Source organism: Phoxinus phoxinus, assembly GCF_949152265.1.
Source record: "Phoxinus phoxinus genome assembly, chromosome: 7".
NCBI classification, from domain to species: Eukaryota; Metazoa; Chordata; class Actinopteri; order Cypriniformes; family Leuciscidae; genus Phoxinus; species Phoxinus phoxinus.
Window position 1 is genome coordinate 6,666,475 of NC_136882.1, and position 20,757 is coordinate 6,687,231.

At 37.8% G+C, this 20,757-nt stretch overlaps 1 protein-coding gene across 5 annotated transcripts in view; it reads left to right on the forward strand.

Moving 5' to 3' along the window:
- The window catches only part of atf2 (activating transcription factor 2), a 46,266-nt gene that overhangs the window by 18,635 nt on the left and 6,874 nt on the right, over nt 1–20,757 (forward strand). For 3 of the 5 annotated variants that reach the window (XR_013798421.1, XM_079619339.1, XM_079619340.1), the window contains exons 9-11: nt 1,617–1,778; nt 3,623–3,829; nt 6,514–6,619. Coding sequence is in view for 4 of the 5 variants with exons in the window: in XM_079619339.1 (XP_079475465.1) it covers nt 1,617–1,778; nt 3,623–3,829; nt 6,514–6,619 (475 nt within the window). In the remaining variant the exon portion in view is untranslated. The remainder of the gene's footprint in view (nt 1–1,616; nt 1,779–3,622; nt 3,830–6,513; nt 6,620–20,757) is intronic. The other 2 variants (XM_079619341.1, XM_079619342.1) reach the window with 1 other exon arrangement.

Here is a 20,757-nt window from a genome sequence, read left to right on the forward strand (position 1 = left end):
AACTTTGACAGTGTCCAGACAGTTTAATAAGAAGATATTTTATACATACAGTCAACTTCACGTATACAAGCAGAAGCCATCTTAGAAAAACAGACTCGATCAGTCGATCAACGAAACGCCGATCTAAATGCGCTGGACCATATGAGATTCTACACAGTTCAGCGCATTTGGATCGGCGTTTCGTTGATCGACTGATCGAGTCTGTTTTTCTAAGATGGCTTCTGCTTGTATACGTGAAGTTGACTGTATGTATAAAATATCTTCTTATTAAACTGTCTGGACACTGTCAAAGTTCTCAATGCTTCGGTTTGAAGGTAGGGACCCTCATTATGCTACCGTGTTAGTGTGGGGCTATTTTGAGCCTTGTTAGTGGTATTAACAAGCGATTTTTATTTGTCATTACTCTACGCCCCATATACTAGCGTTATACTAGCGTTATAGGCTAAACTGTTTTTAGAGATAAAACTATGTACATTCGATAATCATGAAAACAAATCTCAGATAACGGTTGACTAGGTAACAATGTGTAATTAGACCAAAGGTTCATTTTGCGCTGGAGTTCTCCTTTAAGTGCTGCAGTATAATCGGGTCCCCGGTGCATCTACCAACCCAGAAAACATGAAAAGTGAAACTCAGTAACTTTGTTTCGGTGAGCCTTTCTCTGCAAGCATGTCCAAAAATAAACTGATCACATTTCGCTCCCCTTCTGACGGAAGAGGATCTTATTATAATATTACCGTCATTAATCTGCACGTTTACACACACCAGTGCCATTGGTTTCCACAAGCGACAACAGTGACCAGTTCTAACGCAATGGCAAAAGTTCGAGCAAAGCATGAAACTGTTCTGCCGTTGCTGCACAGACGAGCACTGGACACTATTCAGAGTATTTACATTCATTTTATTTTCAACGGAAATCTCCCAGAAACGGAGTAATCAGTGTAACTCCACAACAACTACATACATGTGTCCACTAACCATTCAGAAACGTCCAGGTGCGTCTGAAAGTTGAACTCTTCCTGAGTGTCTCCATAAGGCTGCACTCGCTACTGGTTATTTCTGAGATTTGGGATTATTTGCATGTTTTGTTATTGCCAGAGTATCCGAAGGATCGGCCTCTTCTGAACGGAGGCGGAGCAGCAGCTCATTTGCATTTAAAGGGACACACACACACAAAAACAGAGCGTTTTTCCTCACACCCAAAAAGGGGCAAATTTTACAAGCTATAATAAATGATCTAGGGGGTATTTTGAGCTGAAATTTCACAGACACCATACATTTATATTACATCTTCTAAAAAGGGGCATAATATGTCAACTTTAAACAAAACTCTTGATATATTTTGAAGATTCTATGCCATAAAATTATGAACTGTCTTTAAGATATTTTCTGGCAAACAAATAAAATAAAAACTTGCACCTGGAAAAATCGCATGAAGCCAGCCAATCAGATCGTGAGGAAGTGTCTTGAACTTGGGGAAGTTATTTCTCTTGATGTAGTTTAACACTGACATCTGCCTTTGAAACCATTTGAGTGGACAGTATAAGTCAGCTAATAAAGTCATATATACAGGCTAATAGTACATGTTGTCTTGACCTGTGACTCTCACCCTGCAGAAGCTGAAGGCGGTCCTCAGTCATCAGATCGCTCAGGTGACGAACGGTGACGCAGGCGAGACCCAGAGCAGCGAGACTCCGCCCCCAGCCCCGCCCCCGGCCGCGGAGCCCCGCCCCCAGTGCACTACACAACAGCCTGCCACATCCACTACAGAGACGCCTGTATGTTACCGTTTGAATGGGTTTAGAGCGCAGATATTAAATATCTCTCACTAATAATCCCTGAAGTAATTCGGTTTCATGAACTAACAATGAACGACAGGTTAATAAAAAGGTAGTGTTGATTTTATATTTTATATTATTATATGCTAGTATACATCAATTTAAAATTGAATGATAGTTAATATATTATGTGTCAATGTGAATTAACATTGAGGAATAGTAGGGATGCACGATATATCGTCCACCATATCGGTATCGGCCGATACATGTTCATCTTTAATGTTATCGATTAGAAAATTTGGCCGATATATTAAAGCTGATAAATAATGGATTATTTTCTTTCAGCTGACTCTTCAGATGCGCACTGTTCACCATGATGGTTTTGAATTGCTTGAAATATGATAGCAATCACTTCAAAAAGGAAAATACAGTTCAGTGCAACATGTCTGTCATATCGGCGACATACAGTTATGAGAACATTATAATAGTGTGCTTGGGACATGGCTTTTACTGGTGAGACTTTTGTTTTTGTCATCAGACTCTCAAAATGCGGCTTTCAAATACAAAGAATTATCGGTTATCGTATCGGCCAAAATGTTCATATCGGTGCATCTAGTACTAGTACACTACTTTTCAAAAGTTATATTTGTAACAATTTAAATGTATTTACTGTCAATTTTGACCAATTTAATGCATCCTGGCTGAACAAAAGTATTATTTTCTCATAACAACATCTTAATGACTCCAAACCTTTGAACAGTAGTACATATTTATGAATGAACGTTAACTTTTAACTCATTAATGAAGAAATTGTTGTTCATTGTAAGTTAAGTGATACCTAACACATTAACGAATTGTACCGTATTGTAAAGTGTAAACAGCTATAATATTTTCAAAAATTTTATTAATATTTTGCAAATATCTAATCAAATGCAATGTACATTTTCACAGTCTCTAATAAATATGGTAGCACGTTATTTTACAGTCCTGTTCCTCATGTACATACCATGTACTACTTATGGTAATTGCAACAACCGCGTAATAACTGAACCGACCCCTAAACCTAAGCTTAACCCCTGTAGTTACCTAATTTTACCAGTACTTTCTTAGGTAAGCACACGTACAGTAAAATAAAGTGCAACCATAAATATGAATGTATGTTTTCTTCTGTCGTTTACGCTTGGCAGATGCAGGATTTGATTGAACATGTGACCATTGACGGAAAAACATGGAAAAAAAATTTGTTTTGCAAATGAGATTTATACATCATCTGAAAGCTAAGTTTTCCATTGACAATATTTGGCCGAGATACGACTATTTGAAAATCTGAGGGTGCAAAAAAATCTAAACATTGAGAAAATGTCCTTTAAAGTTGTGCATTTATGTTCACGATTGTGCTGCATTCACTCACAAAAATACATGTTTTATATATTTACGGTAGGAAATTTACTGAATATCTTCATGGAACATGATCTTTGCTTAATATCCTGATGATTTTTGGCATAAAATATATCCTACACTCTAAAAAATGCTGTGTTGTTTTAACCCAACTTATGGTAAAATATGGACAACTCCAAACGTTGGGTTAAAAAAAGTAATTTAAAAATGTAACCCAACGTTTAGATTTGTCCACATTTGACCCAAAGTTGGGTTGAAACAACCCAGCATTTTTTAGAGTGTAATGATTTTTGGCACAAAAGAATACATGCAATATATTGTTGGCTTTTTCCACAAATATACGCGTGCGACTTGTGACTGGTTTTGTGATCCAGGGTCACATATGATTAAAATACCACTGAAAAGTCCTAATTAATCAGTGTTTGTACGTTTGATTGCCTGTTTAGGTGTCTCCCGCCCCCCCGGCCCAACACACAACCAGTACCGGTGGGCGGCGGCGGAGAACCACCAGCGAAGACCCCGACGAGAAAAGACGCAAGTTTCTGGAAAGAAACCGAGCCGCCGCTTCTCGCTGCCGGCAAAAGAGGAAAGTCTGGGTGCAGAGTCTGGAGAAAAAAGCAGAAGACTTGAACAGCGTGAACGGACAGCTACAGGTACACACACACACACACGCCAGACTCTCTTTGAGTGTATTAATGTGTGCGTTTGAGAGCCAGACAAAGATGGTGATGAAGTCATTAATGTAAATTAAGAAGTGTGTTTGCATGACAGCCACGGCGTGATTGTTCGAGTCTCCTGCATCGATATGGCCCTGTCAATAAAGACGTTTCCTCCAGATGTCATCGGCACACAAGCGTGTCGTCTGTTCTGTCGGAGCGTTTGTGAGCTGCCCTGCAACTCTCTCAGGGAAAGCCGTCTCTTTCTCAACCCCCGTTTTGTAGCAGGCAATTAGGATCCGCCACTGACAAGTTCGAAACAGTTCACGTAACCGTTGTCTCTGCTGATAACGGAGAATGTGGCTCGGCGTCGGCACGTTCCAGACAATTTAATGAGATGTGCCACTGTTTATTTGCACGCTGTCTCTTTTATTTGTCCATTTAAACAAAGCGCAGTGTGTTCGCGAAGGGGTGGGGGAAGGGCGATTAATTTGTGGGTTATATGAAGGAATAAGCTAGCATGAAACAGATGGAGAGCTGAAGAAGGGTGTTGGGTGTGTAGCAGGATGTTTGGGACTCTGAAAACGAGCGTGACAGTATGTTTCGTCGGAGAGAAGGTGTTTAATACGAGCACATTTATCAGCGCTGATGGGCTGGTGTAATTGTCCCGTTGGCCCAGCTGATCGGAGCGTAGAGCTCTAATGATGCTCAATTACGTTAACATCATCCTTAACTGGCTTTTTAACGAGGTGTCAGGGTTTCAGACCAGCGCACGGTAACACTCGAGCCAAACATCCCCCCTGTGCGCCTGTCTTTATGGATGCAGCCGGTCTGCGAACGCATTAAACACTTTAATGGCCTGAACGGGCCTGATCTCGCTGCAAACGGCAGAAGGGACAATTGAGATTCGTCAGATTTTATACATTTCATTTGATGTTTTTTGGTTTAAAAGCAGAGTGGGAGGACCGAACCCGAAGCCATATGTCACTTTAGATGTTCTCGTGTCATTGAAAGTTCACTGGTAAAATACCTGGTAGCAAAATATTAACAATAACAACTCGCAAAACATGTTAAATTGATGCTTTCTTTGGTTTTCTGACAGCTAGAGACCAAAATATTGGCCTATTACAGGATAATTCATTGACCAGTGTTTGGGAGTTTTCCTGGCCACGTAAAAGATGTCTACCAGAGTCTGCATTTTTTTATATTTTCAATGAAATCTTAGCTTGGAGACTAAGTTTCTTATGCTCACCAACGCTGGATTTATTTACTCAAAAATACAGTAAAAACAGTAATATTATGATATATTATTACAATTTAAAATAACTATTTTCTATGGGAATATATTTTAAAGTGTAATTTATTCCTGTGATCAAAGCTGAATTTTCATCATCATTACTCCAGTCTTCAGTGTCACATGATCCTTCAGAAATCAGTATAATATGATGATTTGATGATAAAGAAATACTGTTTTTTTTTTAAATAGAAATAGACATTATAAATGTCTTTACTGTCAAGTCTCAATTTCCTTTTTTTAACACACATTTTTTAGACAATCAGGGTTGTGATTTTCCTGTCAAGGTTTATTTTGTGATGTGCATTATCCTGCAATACATCGACGTAAAACATTACTTACACTTTTACATTAAAACATTAAACATTAAAAACACTTATTATATGGAAGGAAACATTTACAGATTGACATGAAATAAGCACAGCTATGAAGGAAACAGTTTGCCTGAAAGTAAAACAACTTTAAATGTAAGCTATAGCGTCTTTATAATATATTTGACCACAGAAGTGGCCAATCATTGCAGACCGCTTGGCAGTTTACTATTTATTACAGTTAATATGTATTCGGCGTCTCTCAGCCATTGGCCACACCGTCTTTAAATATCAACATGGCAATTGAACACCCATACCGGTCGGTCCTCCATCAATGTGCCCGTCTGATTTTAGCATCAGCGCTGAGAATGGTGTTGCCTGAGTTATTTTCAAGTAAGTAAGTAATAATAATACCTTGCTTTGGTCAAGTGGATGCCCACACTAAATGACTGGATATTGTAGTGTTTTGTGCATTTTGATGTGATGTGGGAAACCGCGAGAAGAGAGAGAGAGAGAGAGAGAGAGAGAGAGAGAGGCCTACTTTGTGGTGGTAATGGAAGATGTCAGTTCGTAGTGAACATCGCCACAGTGTTGGAGCAGCTGTGTGTAAATCTGCTTCTCCTCTGCACACCACGCCAGCACTGCCAAGATAAAACAGATGGAAGGAAATAAACTGGCACGCTTTTAGACCGCTGCATTAAATGTGGGCCGTGTTGCTGAGGAACAGAGAAAGCGTTTAAGCCTGCGCTCTCGTGCCCTTCTCTCGCGCGCGTTCAGCTCGCTGTAAATCCTGCTTGAAGTCACCTTGGCTGTTAAACAGCCTGTGTTTAGCGCGTGCAGAACAGCACAGCCCCATGGGAGTGCTAGCGGCAGACGAGAGTAAATCTCACCAGTGTTTCGCTGACGGAGGGGAGAGCTCTCTCTGTGTTTCTCTCTCCTGGGACTCTGCCATTAACCAGCTATAATTGTGTCCCAAAAAAAGATTAAATGAAGACGGGCTAATGCTGTTTTTCTGTTGATTCCTTGCTATAATCTGCTCCTCTTGATGGGCCGCGTGCTTGTTTCTCTCTGTCCAGAATGAGGTGACTCTTCTGCGTAGTGAGGTGGCCCAGCTGAAGCAGCTCTTACTGGCTCATAAAGACTGTCCCGTGACACTCCTGCAGAAGAAATCGGGATACCACCGTGAGTAGCTCATCACAGCAGACTCACGCTTCGTCATCAGACTCCACTGCCTGTGTTGGACACATAACAGCCAGAAAATCTGTTTACATTTACTTTATTTTTATTAAGAGACAACATGAAGTTAGCATTGATGGCATGTTTCTGTGCTCTTAACCCTGTAAAGTCTGACATATTACACAATAGTCGTTTTTTGAACCTCCTAAAAATCTTTTAAAGGGCACCTATTATGACATTTAAAATGTTCCTAATGTTGTTTAGGGAGTCCCCAACAACAGTTTTACGTGCATGCAATGACAAAAAACACTTTTGTTGTCGTATAATATGCATTTATTTTTACCTGATTTGCTCACCGACTCCCAAATGATTCGTTCAACGACTCGTTTTTCCAAACCCCTCCTCTGCGCGACGCTAATCTGCGATTGGTCAGATGACCCAGCAGTGTTTACAGAGATAATACTTATTTTTAACACGGAGTACAATGATGCTTTTATCAATTAAATCGTGTTATAATAATGATTATAGTCCACTGCTTTGTAGTTTGTAGTAAAAAACGAAAAATAAGATAAATAATTTAATGTTATTTTAGCGAGCATAGCCCAGAGTTCATATTGTAAAAGCACAATCAGTCTTTGTTTGCATTAGCCCGATGCATAAACATAACGTTTTTACACAAAAACACTACGAGGTATTACTCTATTCTTTAGACAACTCCGAAAACAACGACAAACACTTCACATATCTCAATTGCCATTGAAGACCTAGAAGCTAAACGGTGCTTACTCAACAAACAAAATAATTATTAAGCATGCTACATAAAATATAAAAGCAACAATTATTAATAGCACTTACAGGTTGTGATACGGAGGAGGAAGCTGATGCAAATACACTTGGAACTGAACCTTCCTTCAATATCAGCCGGCTCGCGAATCCAAGTTTGATTGCATTTAAGTTGGTAAAGCAATCGTCTTCAAAATGGCGCGAACAAAGCACAAGGCTCGGACTATACTTCTGTGGTATAGTTATATGAATTGTAGCCACTTAGTCTTCAAATGCTCCTCCTTGGGCAGATGAAAAAAGTTGGCTTTTGAGTCGCACTTCAGAACACAGCGTCTCGTCACCATGATGTTTTCCCTGCTGGCCCTGGAGCGCAATAAGTGGGTGTATCGTATTCAAATAACTTGACAAGTTGACGTCATCTAGTCAGAGAAAAAGCTTCGATCTTCTAACGATTCATAAAAATGACTCCGAGTCGACTCTTACTTTTGAAAGACAATAACTTTATATACGGTGCACTTTCATATTTCAAACTTTGCAGGATGTTTTTGTTCACTTAGATCTATGTTACACACTACATGAAAGGTACATTTCAAAATACCATAATAGGTGCCCTTTAAAAATTTATTTTCCGTACAGTATGTGTTTTTAGTATCGCATTTGATTTACATCAGGCGTAAAACATTACATTTACATAAAACTAACACACGTTAGTTTTATTCAGAGGCCCAAACTGAGCAAAATATGCAATTTGGTGCGGTTCCTGATATTTATATTTCCAAAATGTTATATGAAATTCTGATCACTTATGTAAATCAATAAGATCAGAGTTGAAATGGAACCGGGGGTTTTTTACCTTCTAAAAACATTTTAAAAAAATAAAAATTAGTTTTGTTTAGGATCATATTTGGTACATCAGGCTTTTATGACTCATGTAGTATGATATGAATATGGAGGAAAAACTTTAGTTTTATTCAGGCCCAAACTATTTACTATTTGTATATATTTATTAGGCACAAACTGAGCAAAATATGCAATTTGGTGCAGTTGCTGATATTTATATCACCAAAAAAAGTAATATGAAATTCTGATCGCTTATGTAAATCAATAAGATCATATAACTGTATAACAGTCAACTTGCATAAAATGCTTATAAATATCAGTTGTCACTCTATATCCCCCAATAATGTATTCGAGAGATGATATTAAATGTTTAGTTTTATGATTAAAGCTCTATAGTTTTAAAACATAATGCAATGCAATACACAGATGATTGAGAGATGAACTAATAAACCTTCCTTAAAAGCCTGATGGATTTGATACTTAAAAAGATTTTTCTATATATATAAAAAAAGTATATATTCAAGTAAGTCCAGTAAATAAAAGTTTGAGTAAGTCCAGTTTATCTTGAAATATTTTCTAACAATATACAAGTTATTCTTACATTTACTTTATGCTTTGAAATATTTAATGATTTTTATAAAGATGTGTGAACCACGTTTTTACAAGTATACTAAAAGGCTTTTTACATGCTAAAATGTATAAACTATTACTTAAATTAATGTATTTTTAAGCAAAGTTTTGATCATATTGATCATTTAGAGGCCTTAGAAACTTTTGTATCAAGTATGATACAGTGAAATCATGATACATGATACAACAAAAATCATATTTCACCAGAGTTGTGAATGTGAACTTGCAGTGTGAAAGATTGTGCATCACAAAAAAAATCATGTCTTTTTATTTTATCTAGAATCACACAGACAAACATGCAGCACAACCAGTGTAGTCCGATTCACAATGCACATTTTTTTTGGCATTGTTGCCTGCCTTTAGATTGCACAGTATTTATATTTGACCGGAAGTAAGCAGAGAGAGGACAGACCGCGAGCTGGGATTTGTTGCCCGACTCACTCACTAATGAAAATGCCTGTGTACATCAGTGGTCGACCGATATATCGGCCGACAGTTGCCATAGGCCGATAAGCTTTTCTGATTGGCCGATGTGTTGGAAGTGGGACTTTTATTATGACGGGCGGTGCTGAGAACGGCAGCCCCAAAAAAAGTCTTTATTTGAATAAATATGATTATCAGTGCGCACGAAATGACCAGATTACAGAGTGCCCTGTTACAGTGTTTACTTCCTTTTTATACACATATTCATATATTTTTAAATAATCACCTTATGTGTGAAATACTGTAATAAGATCGCAGATTCAAGAAGTTGCCATCTAAAGTATAAGCATGTTTATTTTAAAGATTTTTTTTCTAATTTATTAAATATTGATAAAAAAATATATATATATATATATATAAAAAAAAAAAAATTTATATATATGTAAGGAATAATTGATGACAGGCCGTTGAATTATTATAAAAATAATGCACACCCGAGGTGGTAATGCGGTCACGACGCGAAGCAGAGTGGCCGTTACACCTCGGGTGTGCATTATTTTTATAATAATTCAACGGCCTGGAGTCAATTCCGCTTATACTACAGTTACCACACCTCGAAATATTGTTCAGATGATGTATTTCAAGACGTTTGTAAAGTTTTTGTCATTAAAACGCTCTTGTATGTAGGACTAATTCCTTGCGCATCTAAACCCATGCTCCGTTGCTAATTCCAAAACGTCATTGTAGAGTTAGTAACGGAGGTTTGAGCCGCTGATAGCAGAGTAATGCTGGACACACACTTAACGACTAGAAACATTCTCTGACTGTGAATGCAGCAGATTTTAAACACCGCTGTGATCAGACTGAACGCGCTGAAAATGCGTGCATGATCAGTCAAGTATCAAATTACATTCATAACCGGCCTTAGAGAGAAGCATGTGCGTCAATATTATTATTTATTTATTAATTCAATTAGTTTTAATTAATTCGTTCATTCTTTTTTTTCTATTAGTGACAGTAGACTAGACTAATAAATGAAACACAAAGCCCTTTTAACAGGTGTTGTGGCAAAAATTCATCAAACAAACATCACTGCGTAAGGGAGACTCAGAGTCAAATTATAAAATTAAAAGTATTTATTCTTGCAAGAAGGAGCAGTCTAATACACAGTTGTTACCCTGTGCAGAAGAGTGACACACCCCCAGACAGACTGAACTAGCTTTTTATCCTAATCTTCAAGGCCTTCTCCGCAGAGCCCTCCCCCCACAGTAAATTTCCATTCAGTAATTTTCCATAGACAAGGAAGCCATAACACTAGTTTCGATTCGTCACTAGAGCCAACTCCTAAGCCCTCCTTCACCAAATGGCCTTCTGACATCTAGGTCAGAGGTCCTCGTTCGTCTGTTCTCTGGAGTGTCTCTCCCTTCTGCCTCCCCAGGTACATAAAAAGAATCTTCTCTCACTACAAGTGAGAGTCACACATGTGACATTCTGTTGAATCATCTATATTTTACTAAAGATCAATGAATATCATAAAACCGCCACTACAACTCCTCACTTTTTATCATTATTAATCAAACATAATAATAATAATAACAACAATAATAAATGCAAGTTCAAGTCATTACATCACATCATAAAAATCAGTCTCCTTGAACCTGTGAAGAAAAAGTTTAGAATGAAGAAGCATAAGGCTGTTTTTTGTGGGGGAAAGCCCCATTAATTATTTAGCAAGCAAGTAAACAATTTACTAATGCCGGGCTCACTACCGCAGTCACACTAGTAAGGAAAAAGATTATAGCACAGTAGGAAAACAAACAGATAATAAATAAATAAATAAATAAAAATAAAAAAAATAAAAAAATCCCTCAGTTTCAAACCCTGTCCTTGTACGCCATCTCGTAACACGGATGACTGCTACTTTTAACCCTCTTTACATATCAATCGTTCTCAGAAAGAAAAAGAAAACATCAACACATTTAACTGTAATCTCTACTTGAATCATCTGCATAATTTTGTTCATCATCATCATCATCCAGATAGACTGTCATTTTCAATTGAACAGACATTCCAGTTTTCTCACATTCACCCATGAATAACAAAATTATCAGAATAACACATACAATCATAACTCCTGCACATTCAACATTTTCCCCATATCCATTTCCCTAACCATATTTTGTTCTTTTACCTTTAATTCAATCAGGCAGTGGTTCTACTTGATAAGCTTCAATAATCCCTATAATTTACATTAATTAATAGATCTTCTCTTCCTGAAAACATTTGCCTTAAATATTCTCTAATAAATCAGTAACCAATCAAATCATTTGTCATATACCAATATCAATACTAAGCCCTATTTTAATATAATCAGATAAAATCCTCAAAATCATCACAAAACCACATTCTTAAACCATTAGATTGGCCAACATCCTCCTCCAGGCGTGTTGGTGTAGGCCTGTGGAATTTTCAAAAATCATTATTTTTCATTTCATTTTCAATTATCATTAGACATTTCTTGCTTATTAGAGTCAGAGTCCTTTTCCCCTGAAAAACACATATCGTTCACAAGTCAGTATTCATACATTTGGAAAAACAGAATCAGTTCAGCTTGATGCAATCCTCCTGACATTCTGCAAAAGGAAAATTTTAGGTTAAGGTGTAGCACCTTTCTGCCACAATAATAACCCAGGCCAGGACAGTTAGCAAAATTCATCCATAGCCATTATTCAACACATTTTGCCCTGTCTCCCAATTCTGCATGCTCTCTGTAAAGCAAAACAAATTTTGAGGTTATTGTCAGATAGTAAAGTACGTACTTTCTTTTGTCTACTATTCTGCCACGGCCTTCGATGCCCTTGGAAACGTCCTGTTGAAACAATCCAGACAGCAATTTTGTTAGGCAGAAAAATGGCTTCTTCCAGGGCTTTTACCCAATTACCCATAGTGTTCTCCCAACATTTATTCCATAAAGAATATAAAACATAAAGCATCCCCCTTTTGATGGTCGACACAACTCGATCATCAATTTAACATAACATTTAACATAGTGTCTTCGATAAAGTCTGCCATCAACACTAACCCAAACGTTGTCCCTCAGACAAACTTCCTCCAGGCATCTTTCTCTGCCTCTGAAACAAAATATTACATTCTTCACTTAAAAGTCACAATCTCATTTTCTTATCGAAGTATTTGAAGGGCAACGGCCCTCAGTCTCGCCACGTATCCTGCTTTTTTCAGGTCTGTTGTTTGGTCTTGCAACCATTTTTAAAAGTCAGGTCGTGCTGTACAGACTTGGTCAATGTCAGTCAAAAAAAAACATTCTCCTCTTGTTTACGATAATCATAAATGGCTCTCTCTGGATAATTTTATATTGACTTAGCCAATGTGTCCCTTTGTTGTTGCCGTCAAATCTATAACTGTACAACTCCACAATTCCAATTTATATAAATACCTAAACACTCTCCAGAGGTTAAAGACACAGTATACACACTATTCAGGCAGAATAGCTGCCCTACACTTAACACCTACAAGACATAAAGTGCTGTCACCATCACACACACTTATGCTAGACACACATACAGCATGTTAACTGCTCATTTACAATGTTCACTTTTTTTTTTATATATATATTAACTCTAAAAGTATAATATTTAAGGTTTAAATAAGATTTAAACTTCACATCTTTCTGTAGCTTTTATATAATTTTACATGGCCTTTCAAACTGTTTCAAATGTTCTATCTGTTCATTATTCATTTTGTCTTTAGAAAAGTCAGCTGCTTTGTTTTGGTTCATTATCATTATTTTGTTTAAACTTGCCTTACCAGGCCTGATAACAGAAAGACAAACAGCGTCCCAATCCCTTCCTCCACTCAGCAGTCTCTCTCACACAAATAATCTTTTCAAACAGCCTCCTAAGACTGAAACTTAATTAATCATAGAACCCTTAATAGTTCATAAATGTTAATATACAAATGTTTAACTCAAATTAGAACCATTACAATAATCTAAAATACATTATGCTCTGAGTATTTATAAGGTTATCTTTAGTTTGAATACTTGTATAAATTCTCAATTCACCTAACCTTTGTTATCCAAACTCTTACAAAACCTGTCTTAATCTATAGCTATCACCATGTCTAACCTTCAGGAGTTAAAACCATCTTATAGACATATTAGTTCAAAATCAACTTCTTTAATTTTCCTTGCCCATAAGGCAACCAACATGTTCCTGATATAAATTAATAAGTTATGTCACTGTCTCCCCAACAAATAATGACAATCAGATGGTCTCAGCTGGCTCTTGAAAGCACATCTCCCATCAGCTCTTTATCTATAATTTCCATCAGACTTGTCACAGTTGAAAACAAGCCATACAGTGAATTGCGAGGGGGGGTTTTCTCTGGTGAGTGGTATAGAGGAACTCACATTTTCTCGGTCAAACAATGCTCTGCTGACCCCACAATGCTCTGCTGACCCCAGTTGGCCTCTAGTAGTCAGCGCTCAACTCTCATACCTTTCTCACATATTAATACCTCCATCCGGAGATGCAGTGTCCGGGACCCCCTGCGTTAGGCTGTTTCCTGGCCAGGAAAATCATCCCGTCTTTGAGTAGTCACGTACCCACTGGTGACCCGCTCGCATCACACAATCAGTTTCTTCAACAGAACTCAGCTGTTTTTTTCTCTGGAGCTTAGGAAAGACACATTCAAGAGTCACCTCACCTCCATCTGGACTGCCTAACATTGTTAAGGGAGACAGGTTAACAACAACAGTATTTAATCACTCAAATCTGTTAGACATGTCCGAATCAACAAAATCTCAGTGAACAAAATTCACATCGTCTATTCAATGTACATCTATAGTCATGGTGATAGGTCCTGTGTCACGGTGAAGGCTAAGATCAGACAAATACGTTACTGGTCCTAAAATAACAAAGTACAAAAATGTCACTTCTGTCATTCAGGTCTACATTATTATTTTAAAGACTTCTTTAAAGTCATTCAGTTTTACAAATCTAAAATATTTAAGTACAAATTGCCCTCTGAATGGCAATGATTTCCTTTAACATGATTTCTTTTAACATCTGTGTCTATAATTTTCAACTGAAACACTGTGCTTTACTAAATAGCTTATTGTCATGACAGGCTAAGATAACAGCCTTCTGACATTGAACGAGACAGAGACTCTGAGGCCTTCAGGACTTGGTACACTTTTTTGTCATACTAAACATTCTCTACTTTATCTTTTAATTCTGGCAGCTTAAGGCATCTTTGCCAGAAATTACATACGCTTTTCGATTTTAGAATAATTTTATAGTTGTCTTTTGCCCATACATCAGGGAATTTAGACATTACAAATTTCCACTCATATTGAGTCAGTTTCAGCCAAGTCCCAATCTTATCTTTTGAAACCAAAACATCTTCTAGCTGCTTCATGGTCAACACTACCAAGCTGTTTGTTTAATCAGATCCCTTTCTACATTTTTACATTTAGCAACAAATAGTTATTCTATTTCTCAATAACGTTTCATTAAAACATCTACATTTTAGTTGTCAGGTTTTCAATTACAACTTTATCTGACAATATTTTCCATATTTTCTAGGGGTTTACCAATCTACAATTAGGATCTTCCAAAACCTTTTTTTTTTTTTAAGCGTTTCATTATAAGACAATCATATTTTTAGTTACCTTTACTTTTACAAATATTTTGCTTATCTGCAATTTACATCTACTGGTACTTTAGTTCTTTCCTTTTAAAAGGATTTCCTTACAACTTAAATCTTTCCAACTTTCTTTTCTCTTTCAATCTACTTACGACTTCCATCTATCAACTTTCTTTTCTCTTTCAATCTACTTGCACATTCTTTTCACTTCCCTTAGCCCTGCATTCACATTCTTGGTTTTTTCTCAGACGAAAACTTTAATATCGTCATTCAAATCCTGTTCTACTTTCAAACCCACATTAATACGTCACTTTCACATTCCATCAACTTTCTTTTACACCTTTCTGAGTGGTCATTTACAGTTACTGCTAAACGCAGCTGACCACAATTAAAACATTCTCTGTCCCCTTGCCTATAGTTCGATTACCTTGAGCTTTCTAGCAGCTCCAGCTTACTGACACCCTTGAAGCAGTGTGTCCCAATCAGAATGTAAACACAGCTGATAAGCAGTTCTCTCTATTCTTTGACAGTCCACCAGTGGCGGATTCTATCACACTAGCCAAATCATAATCTTCATCATTATTGGCAGAACATTCATTTTCATAAACTGCACGGAAATGCATAAATTGTTTTAACAAAGTTTTCACAAAGTTTCTGTTTAACTTTAACACTTGTCCAGGGAAAATTATCCCCGACCCATAATTTCCTTTATAAAACAGACAATGTCTTTTTTTCCCTCAATGACTTAATATCAACAAAATATCCGACATTTTACATTATTTAATTCCAAAATCTGTCTTTACATTTCTCTAATTCGGTATTATCATCAACAACAGTGATTACAATAGCAAGTACACATTTAACACCCAGAAGCCGGGCTGAATAAGCACGCGCTGTTGCTGTACTCCCAGCATAGCTGGAGTCTTTAGGTTCAAAAGATAATGGTTGTCAAACCAAAAATAAACATAATTTCACTCTTTATTTTACCATTAAAATATAGAATTGTTCCCCATTTTGCTCAATGAAACATTCATTATCTTTATATCATGTTAATCCCTGTTAATCATACTCAATACCTTATTATTATTATTTTTAATCTGGACCTCACTTTTCATACCATTTCTTAATCTGACTTAACAGGCGTTCATATATAGTTCCATAAATTTTATCAGAAATGTTATTTTCATAACATACATTTTCTACAGTTGTTTTCTTCTCAAAATGGTTAGTCTGCAGATTCAACAAGTATTATCATTACTGTCTCTGTCCCACTTATCCTACTTACTGTTTTTTACAGAAACCAAAATATCATATTACTCAAATCTCAATCCTTCACAAAGACAGCCTTATTGCTGCTTGCTACTTCAACTTTTGTTACAAATAAAATCTTCTGACATCTAATGTCATGCATCCATCTAATGGATGAAAAAATAAAAACCCTTTTATCAGTTATATTCAATCTTACTATATGGCAATACATTCTAGCCAACTCTGTTCTCTTTTATCTGCTTCGAGCCAACAACTCATTGTCTTTTCACTCTTTTACACACGTTGAACGCAGACACAACAACCTTTCTGTTTCTCACTGCCCTGTTCAACTGATTCCCGCACCATCTTGTGGCGCTCAATATCATACATTTCTGCCCTTAATTTTATCTCATTTGACAAAACACCGGTGTACCAAATTTCGCAAGCTTGCTTTTAAAACATCCCCATACTTTGGCTGTTTCACTGTCTTCTGTGGATTTTCCTTTGCGCGCGTTCTCTTTATTTGTCAGACGTCTCTGAAACAAACCCGATCTTTTCTTTTAACCCAAGTCGGTTGGGTTCGCACTATTAGTGCTTCTCCTAATTATGGTTTACCAAAAATCTGTTACGATTTTCTTGGCTCCCCCAATTAGTCTCAGCACCCAAAAATAACTTGTTCCGTGGTGGAACAATTAATTTTCAGGTACCTATCTGTATGAAATGTCTTGGTCTGCCACAGTTCTCAATTAATTCCAGATTATTTATCTGCTTGAAATATCTTGTTCTGTCACAGACCTCAATTAATTTCAGATCCTTACCACAGAAAACAGTTCCCAGCCAATATGGTTCAATTTCACTCTTCCCCCAATTAAACTGAATTCAATTACCTTACTCAGAGATGTTGTTCTGTGCCACCTTGAGTTCTTTTGATTTCCAGTGGTCGATCCTCCCGGGGCTCTGACATCGGCCGGCCTCTCTCTCTCAAGTTTACGAGGTAGAGCTGGAACTTACTCAGTCCAGGTGGCCAAACACCGTCCGATCTCAGGTCCAGGAGGCATCGTCCAAGGAATCTCACTTCTGACACCAAATTGTTGTGGCAAAAATTCATCAAACAAACATCACTGCGCAAGGGAGACTCAGAGTCAAATTATAAAATTAAAAGTATTTATTCTTGCAAGAAGGAGCAGTCTAATACACAGTTGTTACCCTGTGCAGAAGAGTGACACACCCCCAGACAGACTGAACTAGCTTTTTATCCTAATCTTCAAGGCCTTCTCCGCAGAGCCCTCCCCCCACAGTAAATTTCCATTCAGTAATTTTCCATAGACAAGGAAGCCATAACACTAGTTTCGATTCGTCACTAGAGCCAACTCCTAAGCCCTCCTTCACCAAATGGCCTTCTGACATCTAGGTCAGAGGTCCTCGTTCGTCTGTTCTCTGGAGTGTCTCTCCCTTCTGCCTCCCCAGGTACATAAAAAGAATCTTTTCTCACTACAAGTGAGAGTCACACATGTGACATTCTTTGAATCATCTATATTTTACTAAAGATCAATGAATATCATAAAACCGCCACTACACAGGCCTATCAATTTTATTTATTTGTTATATTATCTTCAATAATTACGAAAACCCGTGCAACAGGACTATCAATTTATTTAAATATTCAGTTTAATTTTCTATTGATTATGTATAGGACTGTATAGGCTAGGCCTACTTTATTTATTAAAATTAAACTGCATGTTTCCATTGATTGTGAAGTTAGACATTGAAAATTGCAGATCAAGCGCATGGGGCTGCAGTTTTCTTGTTATGAATTGTATCCTCTTTTCCATTATTACAGTTGACTACGCGAAGTGATATGGAACTGTAATGAGGTCAAGACCTGCCGGAACTACTTTAGCCGTGCGGTTCCCTGAAAATAATTGCACACCTCAGAACGTTCGTCAACCAATCAGATTCAAGCATTCAACGGCCCTGTAGTATAAATATATATATATATATATATCGGCCATCGGCAGCGGCCATCAAAAAAACAATATCGGTCGACCACTAGTGTACATTGTTTGTGTTGGGAAACACAGTAAGGTCAAAAGACTCAATCTCAATCCTGAGATTTCATTCACAAAGCCGCAATTCCAGTTGTTAAATTTCGCTCAGGATTCAATAGCAGATCTAATCTCACCGTAAGCCTTTTCTTTCTTTGAAAATGAGTAAAATCTCTGCCAGTTCTGCTTAATGGACTTGTTCTTTCTTTATTGGTTTACTTTATTATTTATTTTTGTGACTAAAACCGATGAGTGTTATTCCTAATGAGTGTGCTGTGGGTTCTTCTGATGAAATGTGAAGAGTGGAAAATGAACTAGCCCTGAGTGTGAAATAACACAGATTCATCTCGTCCCATTATTACCACAGAACGCAGAGGACTCGTGTATAAAAAGGATGATCCCGCTGTATGTAGCGCTGTCCTCTTTAAGATGAGTGATAAAGAGGCTTTCAGGAACCGAGGGCTGCTCGTGTTACACGCGCGTCTTTGGCCGTTACGCTTTAATGACACCTTGTGAAATGTGCAGATCTGCGGCTCGTCTGCCATATGCAGCCACTTCATATCAATTAGCTGTTGTCAGAGGGACAGAGAAGCGGATGTGGGAGTGTGTGTGTGTGTGTGTGTGTGTGTGTGTGTGTGTGTGTGTGTGTGTGTGTGTGTGTGTGTGTGTGTGTGCGCGCTTTTGTCAGAAAGACAACAGACACTGAAGCTGAACGTTCTGCTAGTGTGGACTTTATTTTACAGTGTCCTTGTTACACGTTACATGTATTTACTGTTGTAATAACTATAAATGATGCATAAGTGCATGCAAATAACCCTAAACACTCACCCTAACCCTACAGTAAGTACATGTAGTTAATTAATATTACTCAGTTTTTAAATGTATAATTACACTGTAACACTGACACCTTTAAATAAAGGGTTACACTTTATTTTAAGGTAATATTGTTACAGTGTAATTATATATGTAAGAACTGAGTAATATTAAGCAACTACATGTACTTACTATAGGGTTAGGGTTTGGTTTAGGGTTATTTGCATGTAATTATGCATAATTTACTGTTATTACTATGGTAAGTACATGTATCATATGTAACAAGGACACTGTAAAATAAAGTGTAACCACACTTTTTTGTACATAACTTCCAACGCTTGGATTTCACACCTTGATACGTTGTGTGTGTGTGTGTGCGCGGCTCATTTTGTAGCCCAGCGCTGACTTGTATTGACAATGATTGCCTCCAAAATGAGTGTATTATAGCGGAGAGTCTGACAGAAGTGTCGTTTCGCAACTGGGACGCGCGGCTGCAGCCGTGCAGTTCATTATGCGACGGCATTGTTAAGCAGCTTGACTGACAGGTCTCATGCATATTATGAGCGGGGATGGTTGTCGGGTGAGATTGGGTTGTCTGAAAGCTGGTTCATTTGCAGGCATTGGTAGGTCTTTGCGAGGTAGAGGAGAGTATAGAGATGATCGAAACCATTCCTCAATCCTGTGTGTGCTGCCGAATGCGGTGAGGGGTCATATATTAGTCACCTGTGCAAATGAGGCTCAGAGAAGAGCATCGTTCTGTCTTTGTAAACAACCACATTCACTGCAGGATGGAGAAGCAGCAGATGGTCATCACCTGTCAAAGAACGCTCTTAATATGGTGGAAAAAGTGCAAACTTCCTGCGCTCACATTCGGTCACCTGAACGCTCCCGCCTTGTTCGGTCCATGGCAGTCGGTTAGGCCTGAAATATATCGGAAATCGTATTGTGCCTCGTTAGGACAGGTGTGAAGTATGGCCCACGGGATCTCACTTGGCAAAGCATTTGGTTGCACTTTATTTTAAGGTGTCTTTGTTACATTGTAATTATACATTTAAGTATTATTAAGTAACTACGTGTACTTACTATAGGGTTAGGGTTTGGTTTAGGGTTAGTTGCATGTAATAATGCATAATTTATAGAGATGCACCGATTGATCGGCTGGTGACCAGAATTGGCCGATTTTCACGTGATCGGCCATGAGCGCTCGACCGGCTGGTCAGTCTGACATGTGCCGATTTTATGCCGGTCAAATGCACTCGTGCGCTGCATGATTAACATCGCGCAGCATCAGCATCACACGTGCACTGGAACACACATGTAGGAAACCTCGTGAATTACGGACGTTGCAAGCATGTATTTTTTCTGGTGTGAATGCACTCTTTGATTAACATTCACAAATACGCGGAGCAGGAGCATCGCGTGAGCAGTGCTGCGGGGGTTTCGGCGCAGAGTCTATTTTTGCTGCGCTGCTCACGCTCAAGTAAAGTGAGTGAAAGCACACTTTAGATGGACAAAAAAATATGATTTCACACAAAAAGTGCCTAAAATGCAGAGAATTTGCACGTCTAGCGTGTTTTAACAAGAACTGGAGTAGGCTATGTCAGAAAAGAAAATTAACACTCAAAAATATTTGTAGAAAATTGACCATTTAAACTTGTTTTAATAATTCAGTTTGAGTAAAAGTATATGGTGTTT